This window comes from Carcharhinus amblyrhynchos, unplaced genomic scaffold, assembly GCF_965287045.1.
Source record: "Carcharhinus amblyrhynchos unplaced genomic scaffold, sCarAmb.v2.hapA chromosome_322, whole genome shotgun sequence".
In the NCBI taxonomy this organism is placed as follows: domain Eukaryota; kingdom Metazoa; phylum Chordata; class Chondrichthyes; order Carcharhiniformes; family Carcharhinidae; genus Carcharhinus; species Carcharhinus amblyrhynchos.
The window spans coordinates 148,039-173,770 of record NW_027650062.1 but is presented as its reverse complement, the minus strand read 5'-3'; the positions used below and the strand labels follow the sequence as shown (position 1 = coordinate 173,770).

Genomic DNA, 25,732 nt, shown 5'->3' with positions numbered 1-25,732 from the left:
CGAACCTGCACATCTTGGGACACTAATGAGCAATTTAGCATGGTCAATGGTGTGCGCATTAACACCGTAATGAAGTTACTGTGAAAATCCCCCCCGCCCCACACTCCAATGCCTGATAGGGTCCAATGAGGGGCAATTTAGCATGACCAATGCACCTACCCCGTACATCTCTGGGACTGTGGGAGGAAACCGGAGCACCCGGAGGAAACCCACGCAGACACGGTGGGGTGGGGGAACTAATTGAACCCGGGTCCCTGGCGCTGTGAGGCAGCAGTACTAACCCACTGCGCCATGCTGCCGCAAGCAGGAGGAATGTAACCAGAGCACCTTTGAAGCTATGAAGCAGGCAAGCAGGGGCTTGGGGAGGGTGGGGATGGGGATAGGCAGTGAAGCCCTAAGCGCTATCGGCACATATAATCACCCCGCGTTGTGCCCTTGCATTTTCTCTCTCTCTCTCCTTCCTCACTCTGGTCCTCTCTCACAATCATGCAGCTGGTCCAATACAGGACAAGAATTACAGTGTCTCTCTCTCTCTCTGTGTGTCTGAGCCTCCCCACTTTGACCCGCTCCTTCCCACAAACACCCGACCCCCGACGGCGTGGAAGCCTGTGTGTGTGTGAAAGAGGTCACCACCCCGCCCCCCCCACCCCGCCGTCCCTCCTGGTCCTCAATCCCTCCCGACTCTTGGCTAGAATGGTTCTCCTCTTCAAATCAGGCCCTACATCACGAACTGTTTTGTTTTTTTTTGAAAGCTACATTCGATTATAAACATATGAGAGATTTATAAAGGAATGTCAGGAATTGTGTAGTCATTTAAAAAAAAGTTGTCTGGGGATTTTTTTTTAAATTCTCTACAACCTCTGTACAGGATTATCCCCTCCCCCCCTCACCAAAACCACCCCCCCTCCCCCAAACCCATTTCCACCTCCCCCCCCCCACCCCTCCACACTACGCGTCACTGTTCATGAAACTCTTCTCCTCCAGGGGTTTCTGGATCCAGTTGCCATAGTTCATCTGCTCCAGGGCTTTGAAGAACAGGGTGCGGGCGTTCTGGAAGTCCGCAGCTGCGGCCTTGGCGTCGGAGTAGGAGGCCAGGGCCAGCAGGTCCTGCCGGTCGTTCTTGATGCAGAGCCGCCGAAAGAGGTTGTACAGGTTGATCTTGGAGACCCGGGAGACGTCCAGCTGAGGCCTGAAGGGGGTGGGGGGGGAGAGAGAGTTGAGAGGGGGTTGAGGGGAGGGGGCAGAAGCACGAACAAAAATCAAGAGCTCTGATTTCTGTCAGTTTTTCAAAATTGTCTGCTTGCTTATTTATCAGTGTCACAAGTAAGGCTTACATTAACACTGCAATGAAGTTACTGTGAAATCCCCCCGTCGCCACACTCCTGTTCAGGTTACACTGAGGGAGAATTTAGCACGGCCAATCCACCCTCACCAGCACGTCTTTCAGACGGTGGGAGGAAACCGGAGCACCCGGAGGAAACCCACGCAGACACGGGGAGAATGTGCAGTCTCCACACAGACAGTGACCCGAGGCCGGGAATCGAACCCGGGTCTCCGGCGCTGTGAGGAAGCAGCACTAACCACTGTGTCACTGTGCCGCCCTTCGTGTGTGAAGGTCAGACACCCAGCCGCGCCTTCCTCCAGAATTCCCTTTGATCGCCATTTGCAGTTTCAGTAATACTGGGTCAGTTTTGGCCTCCCCTCAGTGGGCAGTATCCGTTCACCTTCGAGTCAGGAGCTTTGAGATTTCAGAGCCACACAAGGAACTGTGTGCCGAGGGAGCGCCGCACTGCGGGAGGGTCGGTGCCGAGGGAGCGCCGCACTGCGGGAGGGTCGGTGCCGAGGGAGCGCCGCACTGCGGGAGGGTCGGTGCCGAGGGAGCGCCGCACTGCGGGAGGGTCGGTGCCGAGGGAGCGCCGCACTGTGGGAGGGTCGGTGCCGAGGGAGCGCCGCACTGCGGGAGGGTCGGTGCCGAGGGAGCGCCGCACTGCGGGAGGGTCGGTGCCGAGGGAGCGCCGCACTGCGGGAGGGTCGGTGCCGAGGGAGCGCCGCACTGCGGGAGGGTCGGTGCCGAGGGAGCGCCGCACTGCGGGAGGGTCGGTGCCGAGGGAGCGCCGCACTGCGGGAGGGGTGCACTGTGGGAGGGTCAGAACACACAAAACGGACCAGCTGATTTGTCTCTCTTACCCATCGAGTTTTCCTTTCGTTCCATCAAGAACCTCGATCTCTGTTCCATCCGCCAGGGACCAGTTTACACTGGACTCCTTTGTTTTCCCAGTCTGCCGCGTTGAGTCGTAGACACTGACTCTGCCAATCTGCAAGCAGGGAGCAATCATTAATCCTTAACTCAGCAGGGGACAGAGGGGGAAAAGAGGGCGGGCGAGCCGGAAATGGGGATGACTAATTGGTCAAACAGGACGCGGGGGAGCGTCACGCACCGTCCCCAACAGGGACGCGGGGGAGCGTCACACACCGTCCCCGACAGGGACGCGGGGGAGCGTCACACACCGTCCCCGATAGGGACGCGGGGGAGCGTCACACACCGTCCCCGACAGGGACGCGGGGGAGCGTCACACACCGTCCCCGACAGGGACGCGGGGGAGCGTCACACACCGTCCCCGACAGGGATGCGGGGGAGCGTCACACACCAAAATTGGGCACCATCGGAGGTGGACATGCATTGGCCTGTACAATATTCATTCAGCTGAATGTTCTCAGCCTGTTCTGACTGCCGCACCTACGGACAAGTGTCTGTCGTACAGTGGCTGGAAGGGGCTGTGTCCAAGCTTGTTGATGTGCTTACCTGGGGGTGATTCAGTGTGTAAGGATAAGGCAGGCCTGCTTGAAACTCCTCACCATCCCTGGACATGCGGCAGCAGACAGCTCGGGCCAGATGTCCGTGGCTGTACAGGTAACCTGCGGGTTTGAGGGAAGAGACAGTTTTTATTCCTTTCCTACAGGCTGTGGCAGAGCCAGAGAATAACTTCTCTCTCCACCCTCACGAGCAAAAGCACGGTTATCACCTACTTCCTCAGAAATAAGACCGACCTCGCAAAAAGTTGATCTTTCTCTACACCCTAGCTATGACTGTAACACTACATTCTGCACCCATTCTTTTCCTTCTCTATGAACGGTGAGCTTTGTCTGCATAGTTCACAAGGGCTTCACTGTATCCCAATACATGTGACAATAATAAATCAATCTAATTCCAATGCAGGCAGCAGCGCCAGGCTCCGGGAGGCCCCAGGGCAGCAGCGCCAGGCTCCGGGAGGCCCCAGGGCAGCAGCGCCAGGCTCCGGGAGGCCCCAGGGCAGCAGCGCCAGGCTCCGGGAGGCCCCAGGGCAGCAGCGCCAGGCTCCGGGAGGCCCCAGGGCAGCAGCGCCAGGCTCCGGGAGGCTCCAATCGCTCAGATGTTTGTCTGAGACCCGGGGTCCCTCCCTCTCAGCTGGATGTAAAAGACCCCATGGTACTATTGTGAAAAAGAGCAGGAGCGTTATCCCCAGCACACTGGTCGATCTTTGATCATTATCACAGAACGGTGTTGGGGCTTGCTGTGCACAAATTGGCTGCCGCATTTCCTGCGTCACAACAGTGACGAGAACCTTCAAGTGGCTCTTTGGGGCTTTCTGAGTCACACAAGGACTGCAAACTCTCAGTTCCTCAGCTGCCTTTGACCCCGGTTGACAACACGATCCTCCTTCCAACATCTTGCCCTCCTTCATAGTTCCCACTCTTAATTCCTAGGAAATGGGTGTTGCTGGCTGGGCCAGCATTTATTGCCCGTCCCCAGTTGCCCTTGGAGGAGCAGTTAGGAGTCAACCACATTGCTGTGGCTCTGGAGTCACGTGTAGGCCAGACCGGGGTAAGGAGGCAGATTTCCTTCCCTAAAGGGAACCAGATGGGTTTTTCTGACAATTGACAATGGATCATCAGTAGATCCTTAATTCCAGATATTTTTTATTGAATTCACAGAATCAGAGTGCAGAAAGAGGCGATTTGGCTCATCGAGTCTGCACCCACGACAATCCCACCCACTAATCCCTCGAACCTACACATCTCAGGACACTAAAGGGCAATTTAGCATGGCCAATCAACCTAACCCGCACATCTCTGGGCCGTGGGAGGAAAACCACGCAGACACCAGGAGAACATGCAAACTCCACATAGATAGTGACCCAAGCCGGGAATCGAACCCAGGTCCCCAGAACATCAGCTGAGTTTCTGGATTAATAGTCTGGCAATAATACCATTAGGCCATCACCTCCACCCTGAACATTTACACAGAATATCTCTGGCAGGGGCTTTCTTACCCTGCACCATTACAATTCCTGTGCAATTCCAAATTTATCTCGATAAACAGTGACTAGACTTTCGAAGTGATGAATTGGATATTACAGATACCTCTCACACTCCTCATTGCCAACTCCTGACCCAAATCCCTGTGATCTCAGAGGTTTACTGCACTGAATCAGGTCCTTCGGCCCAACTTGTCCATGCCACCCATTTTATTTTAACCCTTCAGCTAGTCCCAATTGCCCGCATTTGGCCCACATCCCTCTATACCCATCTTACCCATGTAACTGTCCAAATGCTTTTTGAAAGATAAAATTGTACCTGCCTCTACTACTACCTCTGGCAGCTCGTTCCAGACACTCACCACCCTCTCTGTGAAAAAATTGCCCCTCTGGACCCTTTTGTATCTCTCCCCTCTCACCTTAAACCCATGCCCTCTAGTTTTAGACTCCCCTACCTTTGGGAAAAGATATTGACTATCTAGCTGATCTGTGCCCCTCATTATTTGATAGACCTCTATAAGATCACCCCTCAGCCTCCCAAGCTCCAGAGAAAAAAGTCCCAGTCTATCCAGCCTCTCCTTATAACTCAAACCATTAAGTCCCAGTAGCATCCTAGTAAATCTTTTCTGCACTCTTTCTAGTTTAACAATATCCTTTCTATAACAGGATAACCAGGACTGTACACAGTATTCCAAGTGTGGCCTTACCAATGTCTTGTACAACTTCAACAAGACATCCCAACTCCTGTATTCAATGTTCTGACCGATGAAACCAAGCATGCCGAATGCCTTCTTCACCACTCTGTCCACCTGTGACTCCACTTTCAAGGAGCTATGAATCTGTACCCCTAGATCTCTTTGTTCTGTAACTCTCCCCAATGCCCTATCATTAACTGAGTAAGTCCTGCCCTGGTTCAATTGATCAAAATGCATCACCTCGCATTTATCTAAATTAAACTCCATCTGCCATTCGTCAGCCCACTGGCCCAGTTGATCAAGATCCTGTTGCAGTTGGAGATAACTTTCTTCATTGTCCACACTACCACTAATCTTGGTGTCATCTGCAAACTTACCAACCATACCTCCTATATTCTCATCCAAATCATTAATATAAATGACAAATAAGAGTGTTTTAACCCTTGGCTGGAAGAGGCCAAGGAGGGAGGCTGGCAGCTTACCCAAAGTGACAGAGCTCAGATAGACGGGGTGGATGAAGTGGGACAGCAGAGCTCCCTGAAGTCCCAACACGTTCCAACGCAGGATCTTGTCACTACAGGACATGGTGCGGAGTCGCTCCCCATGTTGAATCCCATCCCACGTTGGGACAATGTCACTCGACTCCACTGGGATGGTGCCTTCACCTGCAGGTCAGACATTGACCAATTATTTGTCACGCTCTTAAAAAGAAATGCGTTTTACTCATGTTTCTCTGCAGTTTTTTTCCCTAAGTTCATTTATTCGTGTCACAAGTCAGCTTACATTAACACTGCAATGAAGTTACTGTCAAAAATCCCCTAGTTGCCACACCTGTTTGGGTACACTGAGGGAGAATTTAGCACAGCCAATGCACCCTAACCACGTCTTTCGGACTGTGGGAAAGCAGAAAGGTAAAGCACGTGGGAGGAAACCAGAGCATCTGGAGGAAACCCACACAGACATGGGGAGAATATGCAAAAAAAGGGTAAAAGTGCAAAATCTAATATCTAGGCTGCCTTTATAACACATGAGATGCCAGCATTGGGACTGGGGTGAGCACAGTAAGCAGTGTGACAACACCAGTTTAATGTCCAACAGGTTTATTTGGTAGCACAAGCTTTTGGAGCTCCTTCCTCAGGCTCACCTGAGGAAGTGACACTCCGAAAGCTCGCAAATAAACCTACTGGACATGAACCTTGTGTTGTGAGACTTCTTACTGTTTGTAACACATGGTCAGAGCTCTGACGAAGGGTCACCTATCCTTCAAGCATTGACTCTATTCTCTCTCCACAGATGCGGTCAAGACCTGCTGAGAATTTCCAGCATTTTTGTTTTTGTTTCCGATTCCAGCACCGACAGTATTTTGCGTTCATACTACAGTTTGCAGCATTGTCTAAGTGCGGAAGGTGGCTCTCTGATCTAAAGCACACTTCCTGAGATTTTCACTCCCCTTGAAGGCACAAACACCACCAACACTTTCTGACCACTGGTGTTCTGGCTGAAGTTACATCAGTTGATTAAAGTTTGTAAGTTTGTTCAGGAAACTCTCCGTGAACCAAGTTCAGTTTGAGTAAACTTGCTGTTCAGGGACTGAGAGGTGCCACTGCCACGGAAACCCTGTGTATCAGTTTAGCCGCTGAGCATCAGTAACAAATGCAATAGTGTCATGGATCAGATAGAGTAGTTCAACACTGCAGCATCAAACACTCCCAGGACAGGGGCAGCACGGGGTTAGATATAGAGTAAAGTTCCCTCTACACTGTCCCCCATCAAACACTCCCAGGACAGGTACAGCACAGGGTTTGATACACAATAAAGCTCCCTCTACACTGTCCCCCCATCAAACACTCCCAGGACAGGTACAGCACGGGGTTAGATACAGAGTAAAGCTCCCTCTACACTGTCCCCCCATCAAACACTCCCAGGACAGGTACAGCACGGGGTTAGATACAGAGTAAAGCTCCCTCTACACTGTCCCCCCATCAAACACTCCCAGGACAGGTACAGCACGGGGTTAGATACAGAGTAAAGCTCCCTCTACACTGTCCCCCATCAAACACTCCCAGGACAGGTACAGCACGGGGTTAGATACAGAGTAAAGCTCCCCTTTTCTCCGAGATAATAATGTCACACACTGAAACCTTGCTTGATCCGCAGCAGACATTTCCCCGTCTTGAGGGGAATATTTTATCTCCCAGTTTGGTCTGGGTTAAAAGTGAGATTACAGAGTTTAATGTATCCTGATTCCCATAGTTGACAGGTGAGGCACTGAGCTGCTTGTGACGCCAGTAGATTGAGTCACATTCGGAACAAGCCTGCAGTGCTCACTCTCTCTCTCCTCACAGGTTGCGGACTCACCGTTCTCGACCTTGGTGCGTAGCTTGCCCTGTTTCATGTTCTCGAACAGTGGGTGGTGCGACTCATCTCCCTCTTTTGTGGGGGGTTCACTGCACGACTTGTCAAACAGGGCTCCGTCACCACAGGGGGCAGTGCTGGGGAAGGGAGGCACAGCAAAGCAGAAAGGTAAAGCACGATAGTTAAGTTTATATTTTTATTTTTTAGTCATAAGTAAGGCTTACATTAACACTGCAATGAAGTTACTGTGAGATTCCACGAGTCGCCACACTCCAGTGCCTATTCGCACATTTAGCCCGGCCAGTGCACCTAACCAACACGTCTTTGAACACTAAGGGGCATTTAGCACGGCCAACCCACCTAATCTGCCGATCTCCAGACACCAAGGGGCAATTTAGCATGGCCAATCCATCCTATCCTACATATCCTTCCTCAGATAAGGAGACCAAAACTGCACACAATACTTCAGGTGTGGCTTCACCAACGCCCTGTACAGCTGCAGCAAAACATCCCTAACCCTACACTCAAATCTTCTCTCTCTGGAGGCCAAAATACCATTTGCCTTCTTTACTGCCTGCTGTACCTGCAAAGCAAGTCTTACAGGACTCCAGGCACCTACATATCTTTGGACAAGGGGCAATTTAGCATGGCCAATCCACCCTAACCTATATATCTTTGGACAAGGGGCAATTTAGCATGGCCAATCCCTCTAACCTGCACATCTTTGGACACTAAGGGGCAATTTAGCATGGCCAATCCACCATAACCTGCACATCTTTGGACACTAAGGGGCAATTTAGCATGGCCAATCCACCTAACCCACACATTAGGACTGTGGGAGGAAACCCACGCAGACACAAGGGGAATGTGCAAACTCCGCACAGACAGTGACCCAAGCCGCAAATTGAACCTAGGTCCCTGGTGCTTTGAGGCACAGCGCTAACCACTGTGCCAGCGTGCTGCTCCTCCACACAAGCAGGCTGCTGTGTTTTCCACAGTATGAAGTCTCACAGCACCAGGTTGAAGTCCAACAGGTTTATTTGGCAGCACAAGCTTTTGGAGTCTTGGGCTCCTTGTTCAGGTGAGACTCAGCCTGAGATGCCGAAAGCCTGTGCTGCCAAATAAACTGTTGGACTTGAGAGACTTCTTACTGTGCTTATCGCAGTCCAACACCAGCATCTCCACATCATGCTTTCGCCACATTGCAGCAGGGGGTGTAAATCGCTTTGGGACGTGCTGAGGTAACAGAAGACAAATCTATCTGACTCATTCTAACTTGGAGCCTCCATCTAGGCAAGTCCATGACCACAATGAAGACTCCTGGGTGACCACCCACAGAGTGGTCGGTGGGTGGCTGGCAGGTTTTATACTAACCTGATGTAGAGGTGAAACGTTATTCCTGGTTTGATCTGTAACCTGTTGTCCTGAGCGGGAGTAAAAAGGCTGTCGGCCGGAGATGCAGAGTCGTATTTCAACAGTTCGCTGTACAGGAACCTGCAGAGGAAGCAGCAATCTGATTAGAAAGTAAAGGTGTAGAGGTATGAAATATCACAACACTGGGAAGGTATGATAGATTCCCTCCTCGTAACCCGAACCGGATTGTTCTCATCACAGATGCGGTTCTGAAAGGATTTTCCTGCTCATCATCTTACAAATCACAGAATCCCCACAGTGCAGAAGATCATTCGGCCCATCGAGTCTGCACCAATCCCACCCAGGCCCTACTCCCGTAACCCCACATGTTTACCCTGCTAATCCCAACACTAAGCGACAATTTAGCATGGCCAATCCCCCTAACCTGCACATCTTTGGACATTAAGGGGCAGTTGAGCATGGCCAATCCACCCTAACCCACATATGTTTGTACACCAAGAGGCAATCCCCCTAACCTGCTCATCTTTGGACTGTGGGAGGAAACCGAAGCCCCTGGGGGAAACCCACGCAGACATGGGGAGAACGTGCAGACTCCACACAGACAGTGACCCGAGACCGGAATCGAACCCGGGTCATTGGCGCTGCGAGGCAGCAGCGCTAACCACTGTGCCAACGTTCCACCCCCTTGCCGCTGGGAGAAAAGGTACTGAAAGGACAGGCGTGGGTGCCGGGATTTGCAGAAAAATGATGCATTAAAGCAAAGAGAAGCAAGCAGGTGAGATAAAACACTGAGTTGGATGACCATTCCTGTACAGGCTGCGGCACTCACAGGGGATTACACAAACAATGGTGAAGTGAGCTGTTAAGATAGTCAGTAGGCTCATCTTCATTGGAGGGTTTACTCTGTCTCATGCATTTTCTTCACTAATTCTGCACACCAGTGGCGGACAACCTGTCTCTGCTACAACCCACCTTATTAAATCCTGCTACTGAAAGGTCCCTGTTAAAGCTGTCATAAGTAGCCCAGTGTGATGTTGCTCCTATCCACGATGCAGCAACTGGTTTGTTAACGTTGAACCGTCTGTTCCACAGGGATGCTTGCCTGTTCCCTGACACCAACCTCCCTCCTTCCCTCTCTCTCCCCACCCCCCCCAAGGATTGTAAACCCAGTGCAGAGAACAGTAACCTGTGAACGTTGCTCTCTTAAGTCCCTGAATTCAATTCAGTTATTTGGAGGTGGCAGGGGGACACTACACACACGACGAGACAAGCCCACACTTAAGAGAGCTCGTGAAGGAGCCTCAAGGTTAACTGTGCCACAGATGCGGGGCGGGGGGGGGATTTAAACACTGCAGGGTCCTGCTGGCAGAATCAAAGAATCAGGATCTGCAGGGATTAGGACAGCGCAGACGTTGCTGTGATGAGGCCAGCTTTAATTACACACTGCGGAGGGGGGGAAAAAAAAAATCGAGAAACAGAATCGCCCTCAGTCCCCGAGCCAGCCAAACGCGACACAGCTAACGGGTGGCAGTGCGCATTTCGCTAAGAAGCCCAGGGTCAGCCAGGAATCTCTCGGCTACATCCTGCGTGTCTGGTCGAAATATTTGTGGCACTGTTACTTGTCGACATTATTTTCCAGCCTGTGCTCAAACCCACATGGGCAGGTGATGGCCTGGTGGTCTTATCACTGGAGTATTCATCCAGAAACTCAGCTAATGTTCTGGAGGACCTGGGTTCGAATCCCACCACGGCAGATGGTGGAATTTGAATTCAATTAAAAAAATCTGGGATTGAAGATTTACTGATGACCCATTGTCGGAAAAATCCATCTGGTTCCCTTTAGAATCCCTAAAATGCAAAAGGAACCATTTGTCCCATCGAGTCTGCACCAACCACAATCCCACCCAGACCCTATCTTGTGAACCACCCCCCCCAAACTCCCTCTGACACTAAAGAGGAATTTAGCATGGCCAATCCACCTAACCTGCACATCTTTGGAGTGTGGGGGGAAATCAGAGCACCCGGAGGAAACCCATGCAGGGAGAATGTGCAAACTCCACATAGGTTCCCCTCCTCGACACGAGGCTGGAACTGAACCCTGGCCCCTGGCGCTGTGAGGCAGCAGTGCTAACCACTGTGCCACCCACAAATGATAAAGAGACTGTCCTTTAAAACAGATGAGGAGGAATTTCTTCAGCCAGAGAGTGGGGAATCTGTGGAACTCCTGGGTTTCCTGAAGACGTGCTGGTTAGGGGTCACTGGCCATGCTAAATTCTCCCTCAGTGTACCCGATTTTTAAGGAGCGTCCTAACAAATACATCAATAGGATGGGAATAGAGGGATACGGTTCCCAGAAGGCTGGGGGTTTTAGTTCAGACGGGGCAGCATGGTCGGTGCAGGCTTGGAAGGGCTGAAAGGCCTGTTCCTGTGCTGTAATTTTCTTGGTTCTTTGTTCATTCTCCCCACCCCACCTGAACACCAGTGTTCCTTCTTTTGCTTGGTTGCCATCTCAGCACAGTTCTGCACACGAGGATGGCCTCAACCGGGACCTTGGGTTCACGATCCACTATCTGTGACCCCCACAACTTGCCTGGGCTTGCAAAATCTCACTAACTGTCCTGGCTGGAGACAATACACATCTCTTTAACTTATGCTTAACCCTCTCTCTGCTCACTTTGTCTGTACCTCGAAGGCTTGATTACCTATAAAGTCTTGCATTCCAGCAATTATCTTGTAAATTGAGTCTGAATCTACATCTGCCCTGTTTGTGAACACAACTCCTCACTCACCTGAAGGAGAAGCGACACTCCGAAAGCTCGTGCTACCAAATAAACCTGTTGGACTCTAACCTGGTCTTGTGAGGCTACTTACTATCTCAGCATAGACCAGGAATCAGGACTGGGATCTTCCTCTTGTAATGTGGCGCCACATAAACGGGGAAGCCCGTTAACCCAGCCGCGTTAAACCTCTCGGTCCTTACCCCGCTCCCCCCATCCCCGAGGAAGTCTTTACCTTATGAAACCCCTCCGTGAGATGATTTCAGCATGACAGTCGTTAACCGTTTCCCCCTTCAGACTTAGCTCTTCCCCCTTAACACATCGGTTACCTGCAAGGAAGAGACAGAGAGCGCATCAGCACCGTTTACCAGCAGACAAACAGTGAAGCCCAACATTTCTAACAGTCAAACTGATACCCATGGAATCGTGAGTGCACGTCCGTGGAATCCCCGCAGTGTAGGAGGAAGCCATTCAGCCCATCAATTCTGCACCCATCCTCCCAAAGAGTACTCTACCTAGACCCATTCCCCCACACTACCCATTTGGGTAACAAGGGCTATCACTCTCAGTTTTAAAATTGATTAAAATACTATTTGCAGAAGAGAATTAAAAACTTGTACCACATTTGGGCTGGAGTTAACAGGGGACTGGGCAGTGATCAGGAGCAGGAACCCTGGCTGGTGTCCCCCCTCTCTCTCTAACCCAGGGATCACTGGACAGTGATCAGGAGCAGGAACCCTGGCTGATTTCCCCTCTCTCTCTCTAACCCAGGGATCACTGGACAGTGATCAGGAGCAGGAACCCTGGCTGATTTCCTCTCCCTCTCTCTCTAACCCAGGGATCACTGGACAGTGATCAGGAGCAGGAACCCTGGCTGATTTCCCCTCTCTCTGTCTCTAACCCAGGGATCACTGGACAGTGATCAGGAGCAGGAACCCTGGCTGATTTCTCCTCCCTCTCTCTAACCCAGGGATCACTGGACAGTGATCAGGAGCAGGAACCCTGGCTGATTTCCCCACTCTCTCTCTAACCCAGGGATCACTGGACAGTGATCAGGAGCAGGAACCCTGGCTGATTTCTCCTCCCTCTCTCTAACCCAGGGATCACTGGACAGTGATCAGGAGCAGGAACCCTGGCTGATTTCCCCACTCTCTCTCTAACCCAGGGATCACTGGACAGTGATCAGGAGCAGGAACCCTGGCTGATTTCCCCTCTCTCTGTCTCTAACCCAGGGATCACTGGACAGTGATCAGGAGCAGGAACCCTGGCTGATTTCTCCTCCCTCTTTCTAACCCAGGGATCACTGGACAGTGATCAGGAGCAGGAGCCCTGGCTGATTTCCCCTCTCTCTCTAACCCAGGGGTCACTGGACAGTGATCAGGAGCAGGAACCCTGGCTGATTTCTCCTCCCTCTCTCTAACCCAGGGATCACTGGACAGTGATCAGGAGCAGGAACCCTGGCTGATTTCCCCTCTCTCTCTAACCCAGGGATCACTGGACAGTGATCAGGAGCAGGAACCCTGGCTGATTTCCCCTCTCTCTCTAACCCAGGGATCACTGGACAGTGATCAGGAGCAGGAACCCTGGCTGATTTCCCCTCTCTCTCTCTCTAACCCAGGGATCACTGGACAGTGATCAGGAGCAGGAACCCTGGCTGATTTCCCCTCTCTCTCTCTCTAACCCAGGGATCACTGGACAGTGATCAGGAGCAGGAACCCTGGCTGATTTCTCCTCCCTCTCTCTAACCCAGGGATCACTGGACAGTGATCAGGAGCAGGAACCCTGGCTGATTTCTCCTCCCTCTCTCTAACCCAGGGATCACTGGACAGTGATCAGGAGCAGGAACCCTGGCTGATTTCCCCTCTCTCTGTCTCTAACCCATGGGTTTCTGGATAGTGATCAGTGCCTTGCTGGGATCAGTTTAGTTGGTACAAACTGGAGGGGCGATCTTAGTCACCTGATGGAACACACTCGCTTGGTTTTCACCCACTGTCGAAGACCGCCCCAGCCCAATCAAGCTGGGAGCGCTGCTTCACAGTCTATTTATTCAACCCAATAAGTGGAGACCAATTGAAGAGAGCTGGGCTTGGTAAGTCTCCTCAAGAGACTGTTTCAGCACAAACTCATTGCAAATCAAAGTGCAGCTCAGAGAGCGATTAGAGGAAATAAGAGCAAAAACTAAAAGCCTCAAGGAATAGCCTTGGGATTTGCAATTGAATAAATCCTAACTTCTCATGCACAGATGGCAATCTAATACTGAGCAGGCCTGAGCGGGTCTGCTGAATGAACTGCCCTGGCTGGCGATGCCAGAGCTTAAGATTAACAGTAAAACAAATCCATTTTACATCAAAGATCTATTTACATTGGACAGAAATAAAAAGCTGAAATTAAAAATTGAGCGTTTCTGTACAAGAAGTGTGCTTAAAGGGCGTGAGAGTATTTACATTTCCTTTCAGTTTTGCTAACACTGCTCCTCCGACAGCACGTGGGCGCTAAAACTCTGCTTCTTCCTTCTCCCTTCCTGTCCAGGGTCAGGCTGGAAGATGCCAGGAGGAAGATGAGGAGTTCGAATCACAGAATCCCGACAGTGCAGGAGGAGGCCATTCCGCCCATCGAGCCTGCACTGACCACAAACCCACCCAAACTTTATCCCCGTTACGCCCTTTGATTACTCTGCCAGTCTCCCTAACATTAAGGGGCAGTTTAGCATGGCCAATCCCTCTAATCAGCATATCTTTGGTCAATAAGGGTGAACTTAGCATGGCCAATCCAGTTAACCCGCACACCTTTGGACACTAAGGGGCAATTTAGCACGGCCAATCCAGTTAACCCGCACATCTTTGGACACTAAGGGGCAATTTAGCATGGCCAATCCAGTTAACCCGCACATCTTTGGACACTAAGGGGCAATTTAGCACGGCCAATCCATCTAACCTACACATCTTTGGACACTAAGGGGCAATTTAGCACGGCCAATCCAGTTAACCTGCACATCTTTGGACACTAAGGGGCAACTTAGCATGGCCAATCCAGTTAACCTGCACATCTTTGGATACTAAGGGGCAATTTAGCACGGCCAATCCACCTAACCTACACACCTTTGGTCAATAAGGGTGAACTTAGCATGGCCAATCCATCTAACTGCACATCTTTGGATACTAAGGGGCAATTTAGCATGGCCAATCCACCTAACCTGTACATCTTTGGACTGTGGATGGAAACTGGAGGAAACCCACGCAGACACGGGGAGAACACGCACACTCCACACAGACAGTGACCCGAGCTGGGAATGGAAGCCGGACGCTCTGAGGCAGCAGTGCTAAGCACTGTGCCTTCCACCCTGTATGTGTACCTGTGCCTAGGCTGACTGTGGTTCCCAGGTCATCATCTCCTTTCTTCATGATGATGGCGGCCAGAATCTTGCGGCCTAGCAGGCTGTGCTGGATCCGGGCAGTCAAGTTGTTGAAGCACTGGTGGCTGAGCATGGCAATCTGATCGTGCATTGTACCCCCAGACACTGGTAACTGCAGGGAGAGAGAGAGAGGGTATTACTCATGTGAGGAGGAGTACACTCTGCCTCCAGCAAATCCTTCACAGGTGGTTTAACCTTCAGTTATATCATCAGCCAGCACCCTCGTTCTTTTATTGCTCACCCCGTTGCAAGCTGGAGCGGTTTCCACCGCTGGATCCACACTGCTCTCGGTTGCCGCGGCAACAAGTGCCTACTCCGCTCTGCAAAAACAACACGCTCGGCAGCCAAGTGTCATTTTGCAGCTCGCACACAATCCGAAGCCTTCCACCCACCGTAGCTCTCCCCCACCCCAGCTGAACAGTGCTGACTCAGGCCCGAGAGCCGCCTTCATCTAAAGCTCACTCTCAAACGGGACGTCTCCCGAGATGGGAGCTGCAAACGCCACCTCCGTCAACAGCCGCAGCCCCTAGCAGAGGTACGCACTCCCACGGCGATGGGGTGTTGACGCTACGGCGATAAAAGAATAGGCTGTGTGTCTCTCCCACTCCGGGGGCGGGGTGATGTGTGCAGCTTTGGGAGGGGAACCTGGAGCTGGTGCTTGGGAGGTGCAGAGGGTGCCCGCTCTCAACTTTACCCAGGTGTTACATTCATCATGTCTGAAGCTGTTGTGAATACCGTGGGATAACAAGTGTCCACACGCACACGCTCTGACACGCACCCCGACCCACACAGCCAACACACACGCACCCGGCCCGGCAATATGCACCCCCCCCCCCCCAACCAACAACAACACACGCACCCCTGCTGCCCCCCCAGACAACGCACACACCTCCACCCCCCCCCCCCCCCCCCCCCCCAGACAACACACATGCAGACAGGCGCACATGCACCCGGCCCGACAACATGCACACACCCCCGCCTTCCCCAGACAACACACACACACACACACCCCTGCCGCCCCCTCCCAGACAGCGCACACGTACCCTCGCCTCCACCCCCCTGCCCCGACAACACACGCACCCCCACCCCTCCTGACAACACACACCCCTCCAATCTCCACACGCAGGCGCACACACACGCAGGCACGCACACACACACACACACACACACTACTGTGTTTCCTGATTCTGGTCAGGAGTGGGTACACTATTTGAGTTTCCCCCTCTCTGACCCTGCGGTTAAATATATCGAATCACCAGCTGCAGCTACACTGGCTGCCGCCACTCATGAGACTTTGCCCGAGAAGCCGTGTATGTTTTTTTGTTTGAGACACCCACCTCCGAGGGAAACTCTCCAGTCCGTGCCGCCTTCTCGCCCTCACCAATCAGGACACGGAGAGCAGCGTCTGCTGCCTCCTGCTTCGCCTGCTTCTTGCTGCTTGAACTCACTGGAGGGAACCACCGGCCTCCCACCTTCGCCTGGTAGGTAAACCTGTGGCAAGAGGCAAAATAAGCCCATATTTCGCCTGTCACCATGGCGTAACAACAAACAATGTGACACAACATAAAAGTTTACTTATTATAGAGTCTTAGGAGGTTTAAGCATGGAAACAGGCCCAACTTGTCCATGCTGCCTTTTTTTTAAACCCCTAAGCTAGTCCCAATTGCCCGCGTTTGGCCCATATCCCTCTATACCCATCTTACCCATGTAACTGTCTAAATGCTTTTTAAAAGACAAAATCGTACCCACCTCTACTACTATTCTGGTACCTCATTCCAGACACTCACCACCCTCTGTGTGAAAAAATTGCCCCTCTGGATACTTTTGTATCTCTGCCCTCTCACCTTAAACCTCTGCCCTCTAGTTTTAGACTCCCCTAACTTTGGGAAAAGATATTGACTATCTAGCTGATCTGTGCCCCTCATTATTTTATAGACCTCTATAAGATGACACCTCAGCCTCCTACGCTCCAGAGAAAAAAGTCCCAGTCTATCTAGCCTCTCCTTATAACTCAATCCATCAAGTCCTGGTAGCATCCTAGTAAATCTCTTCTGCACTCTTTCTCGTTTAATAATGTGCTTTCTATAATAGGGTGACTAGAATTGTACACAGTATTCCAAGTGTGGCCTCATCAATGTCTTGTACAACAATGTCTGAGTGTCACAAGTCGGCTTACATTAACACTGCAATGAAGTTACTGTGAAAATCCCCCAGTCACCACACTCTGGTGCCTGTTCAGACACACTGAGGGAGAATTTAGCCAATGCATCCTAACCAGCACGTCTTTTGGACTGTGGGAGGAAACTGGAGCACCCGGAGGAAACCCACGCAGATGGAGAAAATGCGGACTCCACACAGACAGTGACCCAAGCTGGAAATCAACCCCAGTTCCCCGGTGCTGTGAGGCAGCAGCGCTAACCACTGTGCACCGCACCGTTCCCCAAGGTTCTCAGCTTCCAGCTGATGAAAACTCGAAAGGGTGGAAGTGTTCCATCTAGCCTGCCATGGAAAGCGTAGCAAGCGGAGTGGGGGGGAATCTCAATGGCGCGAATGGCCTCCTGTCCCATCGAGACTGCCCCAACAACAATCCCACCCAGGCCCTATCCCCGTAATCCCACATACTTACTCCGCTAATGCACCTAACCCCCACATCTTTGGGCAGTAAGGGGCAATTTAACATGGCCAATTCGCCTAAGCTGCACATCTTTGGACACAAAGGGGCAATTTAGCATGGCCAATCCACCTAAGCTTCACATCTTTGGAGGAAACCGGAGCATCCGGAAGAATCCCGTGCAGATACCTCCCTTCAAAATTCCCACTGACCACCACTCACAGCTTTCGTAACACCCAGTCAGCAAAAGCTGGGAATCAAACCTGGATCCCTGGCGCTGTGAGACAGCAGTGCTAACCACCATGACGTCCTGGACCCGGAAAGAAAGGAGGGAAAACACCAACCTGGGATCGTGTGGCGGCCCCGATTGGTCTATCATCTTCAGCTCCGCTGCGAATCCCTTTGAGCGCGCGTATTCCAAGAGGCCTCCAATGGGATTCTTGTTCAGGTAGGCGATGAGCTCTCCCAAGCCTGCTGCCTGGGCAGCTTCCAGGTCCACCGCCGACAGGGACGGAATGGAGGTTTGTGCCACAGAATTCTCCATGTTGACATCCGAGGGCTGGCGGGAGAGAGGGAGGGAGGGAGGGAGAGGAAAAGGAGAGATTTAGTTACCAGTGGGACCAAAGGTACAAGGAGGCGGAGGGCAGGAGGAGTCTAAACGATAAATGTGAATACGGGACAGCATTTCTGATGGCCTGTGCTATGCGAATTGTGAAGGATACGGATTTTAGCTGTTTTCTTTTTGAGACGGGAAGGCAATCTTAAAAAAAATGCCATTGAATAGATTGGTGGGGCCTCGTTTTAACTAGGTTATCAGCCTAATTACGCCCGCACTGCAGCTCAAACATGCAACCCCTCGGAGAGGCGGAAGTGCTATTGATTCAGACAAACTGACCCATTTGTGCCTGTATTATCACACAGAAAGAAGAAAGCATTCCCTGACCACACACAGGGCTCTATGGCGGAACGTGCCTGCTGCCTCCCCAACAAAGGATTAGCGCAGAGGGCCCATGGTCAGGGATTCTCACTGGCACAACACAGAAGCAGGAGGCCATTCGGTCCTGCTCCACCATTCATCTTGTGAATGGACCTACCTCGCATTAAGTTGATCTTTCTCTACACCCTCGCTGTGACTGTAACACTACATTCTGCACTCTCTCCTTCTCTATGAACAGTATGCTTTGTCTGTACAGCGTGCAAGAAACAATACTTTTCACTGTATCCCGATACGTGTGACAATAATAAATCAAATCAAAAGATACCTGTCACAGTAACGGAGACCATATTTTATTAATCGAATTTAAATTCCCACCAGCTCCTCGAGGGGGAATTTCAATCCGTGTCTCTCCTGCCACCAATGCGCTAACAATATCACTAGAATCTCCCCATGTTGCAAATTTCCAATCATCGAAATGTAGACAGTCGAAGTAGGAGGCCCTTCGAGCCTGCTCCGCCATTCATTTTGATCATGGCTGGTCATCAAATTCAATATCCTGATTCTCCCCACTCCCCCACCATATCTCTCGACCCCTTTAGCCCCAAGAGCGAAATCTAATTCCTTCTTGAAATCACACAACGTTTTGGCCTCAATTGCTTTCTGTGAGAGCGAATCCCACACATTCACCACCCTCTGGGTGAAGGACTCTCTCCTCACCTCAACTCAAAAAGGTTTACCCCTTATCCTCAAACTGTGACCCCCGAGTTCTGGACAGGTGACAGCTGCCACCCTTGTGAAACGCTAGGGATGGTCACAGAGGTTGGGGGGGTGGGGGGGTGGGGGGGGGGGGGGGTGGTGGTGGTGGTGGTGGTGCTGTGTGTGTGTGAAATGGGGCATTGAAGATTATTATTTTATTATCATTATTTTAAAATGCTGCCCCATTTGTTACGATCTGGAACACGCTGCCAATGCACCTTAACCAGCACGTCTTTCGGACTGTGGGAGGAAACCGGAACACCCGAAGGAAACCCACACAGACACAGGGAGAACATGCAGACTGTGCACAAACAGTGACCCAAGTCGGGTCACTGGCACTGTGAGGCAGCAGTGCTAACCACTGTGTCGTCCCACCATTTGGCCCATCAAGTCTGCACCAAGCGCAATCCTACCCAGGCCTCACCCCATAACCCCTTGCATCTACCCCATCGCTACCCTTGACAGTAAGGGGCAATTTTAGCATGGCCAACCCACCTAACCTGCACATCTTTGGACTGTGGGAGGAAACGGGGGCACCTGGAGGAAACCCACACAGACACAGGAAGGATGTGCAGGCTCCACACAGACAGTGACCCAAGGCCGGGAATCGAGAATGCAGCTGTATAGGGCATTGGTGAGGCCGCAGCTGGAGTACTGTGTGCAGTTTTGGGCGCCGCACCTGCGCAAGGATATTTTGGCCTTGGAGGGAGTGCAGAGGAGGTTTACTAGGCTGATACTGGAGTTGAGGGGGTTGAGCTATGAGGAGAGGCTGAATAAACTAGGCTTGTACTCGTTAGAGTTTAGAAGAATGAGGGGAGATCTCATTGAGACGTATAAGATGATGAATGGGATGGATAGGATAGAGGTGGAAAGACTCTTCCCGCTCAAAAAAGACAGTAGGACTAGGGGGCACAGCCTCAAGATAAAGGGGGGGCAGTTCAGAACGGAGTTGAGGAGGAACTTCTTCACTCAAAGGGTGGTGAATCTCTGGAATTCTCTGCCCGTTGAAGTGGTGGAGGCTGCCTCGCTAAATATTTTTAAGAAGCGGGTTGATGGGTTTTTGATAAGAGAGGGGATTAAGGGTTATGGGGAGAGGGCGGGAAAGTGGAACTGAGCCACGACAGATCAGCCATGATCTTATTGAATGGCGGGGCAGGCTCGAAGGGCCAGATGGCCTACTCCTGCTCCTATTTCTTATGTTCTTATGTTCTTATGAACCCAGGTACCTGGGGCTGTGAAGCAGCAGTGCTAAACACTGTGCTACTGTGCCAAGGCAAAGCACGGTAAGGGAAAGGGACCAGGATTCACCACGCTGGCACAAGGCAAGGAATCACATCCCTCAAGTCTGGTGCCTTAGAGCTCTCGGCCTCCCTGACAACATGGAACCGGGCAACTTTACACCCATCAACGCCACATCCCGCTGCCTTTCCGACTCTCCGCCTTGCAAACCCCATCATAACCATCGGGTTGAGAGCAGTCGACAGCGCTGCCGCTGTGTGGGTCCGCAGCTTACCTTGGAGGAAAAGGGAGGAGAATTTCCCAGGAGGATGACCACAGCTGCCTGGGCCGCCAGCATCTTGGCCAGCTTCTTGCTGTTTGCCGTGGCGGTCGGGAAGGTATCGTTGCCCAGTTTAACCATGATGGTGAATCTGCAGGGAGGAATTTCAGGGAAAAAAGAAAACACACACACGTGAAACCACAAAACCTGGGTGTGGAGCACAGCATGTTGAGGCTGACCATAAATAAGCCCGAGGCTTATGTTTAAATGCATCACTAAATATCTCCACGGCATCCTTAATCGGAGGGGAGCCAAATATTCCACCTTGGTTCGGTACAAGAAATGAACCTTGGCAGATCATTGCAGTTCAGCCCTGTAACATTTTATATTGAATAGCATCATAGAATCCCCACAGTGCAGGAGGCCATTTGGCCCATTCAGTCTGCACCAACCACAATCCCACCCAGACCCTATTCCCATAACCCCACGTATTTACCCGAGTTCATCCCCCGACACTAAGGGGCAATTTTGCCAAATTTGGCCAATCCACCTAACTTGCACATCTTTGGACACTAAGGGTACAATTTAGCATGGCCAATCCACCTAACCTGCACATCTTTGGACACTAAGGGGCAATTTAGTATAGCCAATCCACCTAATCTGCATAGCTTTCGGACTGAGGGGGGAAACTGGAGCACCCGGAGGAAAACCACGCAGACACAGGGGAGAACGTGCAGACTCCACAGACAGTTACCCCTGGCTGGAATTGAACTGGAGTCCCTGAGAGACAACAGTGCTAACCCACTGTGCCACCGCTATGGAAAATAATGCAGCAGGTCAGAGAGGGTTTACTGGGCCAATAGCTGGAATGGGAGGATTATCTGAGGAGGACAGATTGGACAAGCTAAGCTTGAATGTTCAAAGATGTGTGGGCTGGGGGGGATTGGCCACGCTAAATTGAACCTCGTGTTGGGGGATTAGCAGGGTAAATATGTGGGTTATGGGGATGGGGACTGGGTGGGATGTGGTTGGCGCAGACTCGATGGGCCGACTGGCCTCCTTCTGTATGGTGGGGTCCATTTCTAGGATCCGCTGGAGTGTAGAAGCGTATGAAGCGACTCGTTTGATCCTGAGGGCTATTGATAGGGTGGCTGTGGAGTGGTGTTCCTACAACACTCAATATTAACAACATAAAGAGCACACAAGTTGGGAGCAGGTGTAAGCCCCTCGAAACTGCTCCACCCCTCAAAAGGATTCTGACTGATCAGACTGCAGCCTCAACCTCACATCCTGATAAACTTTAAAAGCGGGGTGAAAGCTTATTTATTAGTCACAAGTAAGGCTTGCATTAACACTGCAATGAAGTTACTGTGAAAATCCCCTAGTTGCCACACTCCGGCACCTGTTCGGGTACACTGAGGGAGAACTTAGTACGGTCCATCCCCTCCGAACCAGCACGTCTTTCGGACTGTGGGAGGAAACCCACACGAACATGGGGAGGATGTGCAGACTCTACACAGACAGTGGCCCGAGGCTGGGAATCAAACCCGGGTCCCTGGCACCGTGAGGCAGCAGCGGTAACCCACTGTGCCAGCCGTGCCGCAACAAGAAGCAATAATAATCCTGGAGTACCCCAGGGGTCGGTGCTGGGACCTCAGCTATTCACCATTTATATAGATGATCTGGAGGAGGGAACCGAGTGTATGGTGTCGAAATCTGCTGATGACACCAAGATTGGTGGAACGGCAAATTGTGCGGAGGGTGTGGAGAGTCTGCAGAAGGATCTAGATAGGCTGGGCGAATGGGCCAGGAACTGGCAAATGGAATTTAATTTTGGCAAGTGTGAAGTTGTCCACTTTGGTAGGAATAATGGTAGGAAGGACTATTACTTACATGGCGAAAAACTGCAGCAGGCGACGGTGCAGAGGGACCTCGGGGTCCTTGTGCATGAGTCGCAAAAACCCAGCCTGCAGGTGCAGCAGGTGGTCAGGAGGGCGAACGGGACGCTGGCCTTCATAGCGAGGGGGATTGAATATAAAAGTAGGGAGGTCTTGCTGCAACTGTACAGGGCACTGGTGAGGCCCCAGCTGGAGTACTGTGTGCAGTTTTGGTCGCCGCACCTGCGCAAAGATATTTTGGCCTTGGAGGGAGTGCAGAGGAGGTTTACTAGGCTGATACCAGAATTGAGGGGGTTGAACTATGAGGAGAGGCTGAATAAACTGGGCTTGTACTCATTAGAGTTTAGAAGAATGAGGGGAGATCTCATTGAGACGTATAAGATGATGAATGGGATGGATAGGATAGAGGTGGAGAGGCTCTTCCTGCTCAGAAAGGACAGTAGGACTAGGGGGCACAGCCTCAAGATAAAGGGGGGGCAGTTTAGAACAGAGTTGAGGAGGAACTTCTTCACTCAAAGGGTGGTGAATCTCTGGAATTCTCTGCCCGTTGAAGGGGTGGAGGCTGCCTCGCTAAATATATTTAAGACGCGGGTTGATAGGTTTTTGATAGGCAAGGGGATTAAGGGTTATGGGGAGAGGGCGGGGATGTGGAACTGAGACACGACAGATCAGCCATGATCTTATTGAATGGCGGGGCAGGCTCGAGGGGCTGGATGGCCTCCTCCTGCTCCTATTTCTTATTTCTTATGTAATTGAGGATCTAACAGTGCCTTAAAAATATTCAAAGGCTCCCTGCTTCCACCGCATTTTGAGGATGAGTGTTCTGGACCCACTGAGAGAAAAAAAAAACCCAGAATGTTTTCCTGCGTTCAGAGATTCTGCGTCGGAATCCACCTACCTGGGGTCATGGGGAGGCCCACTCTGAGACACCAGTTGAAATTCACAGGCGTTGCCCGATTTCTGGGCGTACTCCATTAACATGCAGACTGGGTTTTTCCCTGCAGGCTGTGTGGGTTGAGACACAGAACCTGTTTCAGCCTTCACTTCACTTGGCAGACCTGCACACTGGCGTGGGGGTGGAGGAGGGGGGAAGAGACGACATTTTAACATGTTTTGGAAAAGCACAGATGACCGCACATTAACACCTCGCGCAGCAGAGTTACAGTCTGTCCGGTCAAGATGGTCCGTGCCAATCTCTGTGATCACACACAAGCTTCCACTCGCCCCGTCACCCTGCCTTTCCGTGGACTAATCAAACACTGAAGAAACCAACATTCCCATTTCTCAGGCGGGTGTGCGCGAGGTTCGGAGAACAAAGTCCCCTTCATGGAATCATGGTATCCCAACAGTGCAAAAGAAAGCCATTCAGCCCATCACGCCTGCAACAATCCCACCCAGGCCCTCTCCCCATAACCCCACATATTTACGCTGATAATATCAGGGGGATTAAGGGGCAATTTAGCATGGCCAATCCACCTAACCTACACATCTTTGGACACTAAGGGGCAATTTAGAATGGCCAATCCACCTAACCTGTACATCTTTGGACACTAAGGGGCAATTTAGCATGGCCAATCCACCCTAACCTGCACATCTTTGGACACTAAGGGGCAATTTAGCATGGCCAATCCACCTAACCTGCACATCTTTGGACACCAAGGAACAATTTAGCATGGCCAATCCACCCTAACCTACACATCCTTGGACACTAAGGAACAATTTAGCGTGGCGAATGCCCCTAACCTACACATCTTTGGAAACTAAGGAACAACTTAGCCTGGCCAATCCATCTAACCCACATATCTTTGGACACTAAGAAGCAATTTAGCATGACTAGTCCACGTCTTTGGACTGTGGGAGGAAACTGGAACACCCGGAGGAAACATGGAGAGAACGTGCAAACTCCACATGGACAGTGACCCGAGGCCAGAATTGAACCTGGGTCCCTGGTGCCGTGAGGCAGCAGTGCTAACCCACTGTGCCACCGCGTCCTCAGTAGATTCAGTGCCCTTGCGTTGGCTTGCTTGGCGATGGGGCATTCATTGATGGGTAAAAGCACAACCCCTTGAAATGCAAACTGTGCGACAGAAAATGAGGGGATGGGGGTGGTGTGTCTATCCAAGTAACCCCCCCCCCCCCTGCTGAGGAACATTTAGGATTTCCTAAGGATAGAACAGGATAGAGAAAGAGCCCGCTTTAGTGCAATGCCCATGCACTATTTACACTTGAGCAGCACAGGTTTATGGATGAGAACTGTAAAACAATGAAAGGGCTGTGTAATGTCCCTGTTGATGGATTACTCCAGTTTAACACACTGACGAGGATCAGGGGACACGGGGTTAAGCTGCAAGAGTAGGAACCAGGACTGATGTCGGCTCATTAATCATTTCCCAGAGAGTTGTGAGTATACGGCTGGCTAGTGGAGTGGCTGCTGCCCCTCTGTTTACTTGAAGAGGGGAGTCCGTCCAGCTCTTAACTTCTGTGACCGTGACAACTATCTTTTGATATCTGTGACTCTATATGAGTTCTGGTCACCCTATTACAGAAAGGATATTATTAAACTAGAAAGAGTGCAGGAGGTGCTCCAGGGACTTGATGGATTGAGTTATAAGGAGAGGCTGGATAGACTGGGACTTTTCCCTCTGGAGCGTAGGAGGCTGAGGGGTGATCTTATTGAGGTCTATAAAATAATGGAGGGGCACAGATCAGCGAGATAGTCAATATCTTTTCCCAAAGATAGGGGAGTCTAAAACTAGAGGGCAAAGGTTTAAGGTGCGAGGGGAGATTGACAAAAGGATCCAGAGGGGCATTTTATTCACATAGAAGGTGATGAGTGTCTGGAACGAGCTGCCAGAGGTAGTAGAAGAGGTGGGTACAATTTTGTCTTTTAAAAAGCATTTAGATAGTTACATGGGTAAGATGGGTATAGAAGGATATGGACCAAATGCGGGCAATTGGGATTAGCTTAGGGGTTTTAAACAAAAAAAAGGGCAGTATGGACAAGTTGGGCCAAAGAGCCTGTTTCCATGCTGTAAGCCTCTGTGACTCTATAACACTCAATCTATGCAGTCTACTGGGCTGGGTTCCATTGTCTGACCGAGTTGGAGAGCAGTATTCAGTGTAC

The 25,732-nt window shown here is 51.3% G+C and overlaps 1 protein-coding gene across 3 annotated transcripts in view; it reads right to left on the bottom strand.

The window, feature by feature from the left end:
- Nucleotides 1–944: 944 nt before the first annotated feature.
- adar (adenosine deaminase RNA specific) overlaps nucleotides 945–25,732 on the bottom strand; it is a 69,644-nt gene continuing 44,856 nt past the window's right edge. For all 3 annotated transcript variants that reach the window (XM_080183521.1, XM_080183523.1, XM_080183522.1), the window contains exons 4-15: nucleotides 23,507–23,673; nucleotides 20,726–20,861; nucleotides 17,864–18,078; nucleotides 16,246–16,399; nucleotides 14,849–15,020; nucleotides 11,732–11,825; nucleotides 8,720–8,839; nucleotides 7,349–7,482; nucleotides 5,473–5,655; nucleotides 2,804–2,916; nucleotides 2,188–2,315; nucleotides 945–1,189 (exon numbers count right to left, since the gene is read on the bottom strand). In XM_080183521.1, the coding sequence (XP_080039647.1) occupies nucleotides 949–1,189; nucleotides 2,188–2,315; nucleotides 2,804–2,916; nucleotides 5,473–5,655; nucleotides 7,349–7,482; nucleotides 8,720–8,839; nucleotides 11,732–11,825; nucleotides 14,849–15,020; nucleotides 16,246–16,399; nucleotides 17,864–18,078; nucleotides 20,726–20,861; nucleotides 23,507–23,673 (1,857 nt within the window). In that variant the 3' untranslated portion in view covers nucleotides 945–948. The remainder of the gene's footprint in view (nucleotides 1,190–2,187; nucleotides 2,316–2,803; nucleotides 2,917–5,472; nucleotides 5,656–7,348; nucleotides 7,483–8,719; nucleotides 8,840–11,731; nucleotides 11,826–14,848; nucleotides 15,021–16,245; nucleotides 16,400–17,863; nucleotides 18,079–20,725; nucleotides 20,862–23,506; nucleotides 23,674–25,732) is intronic.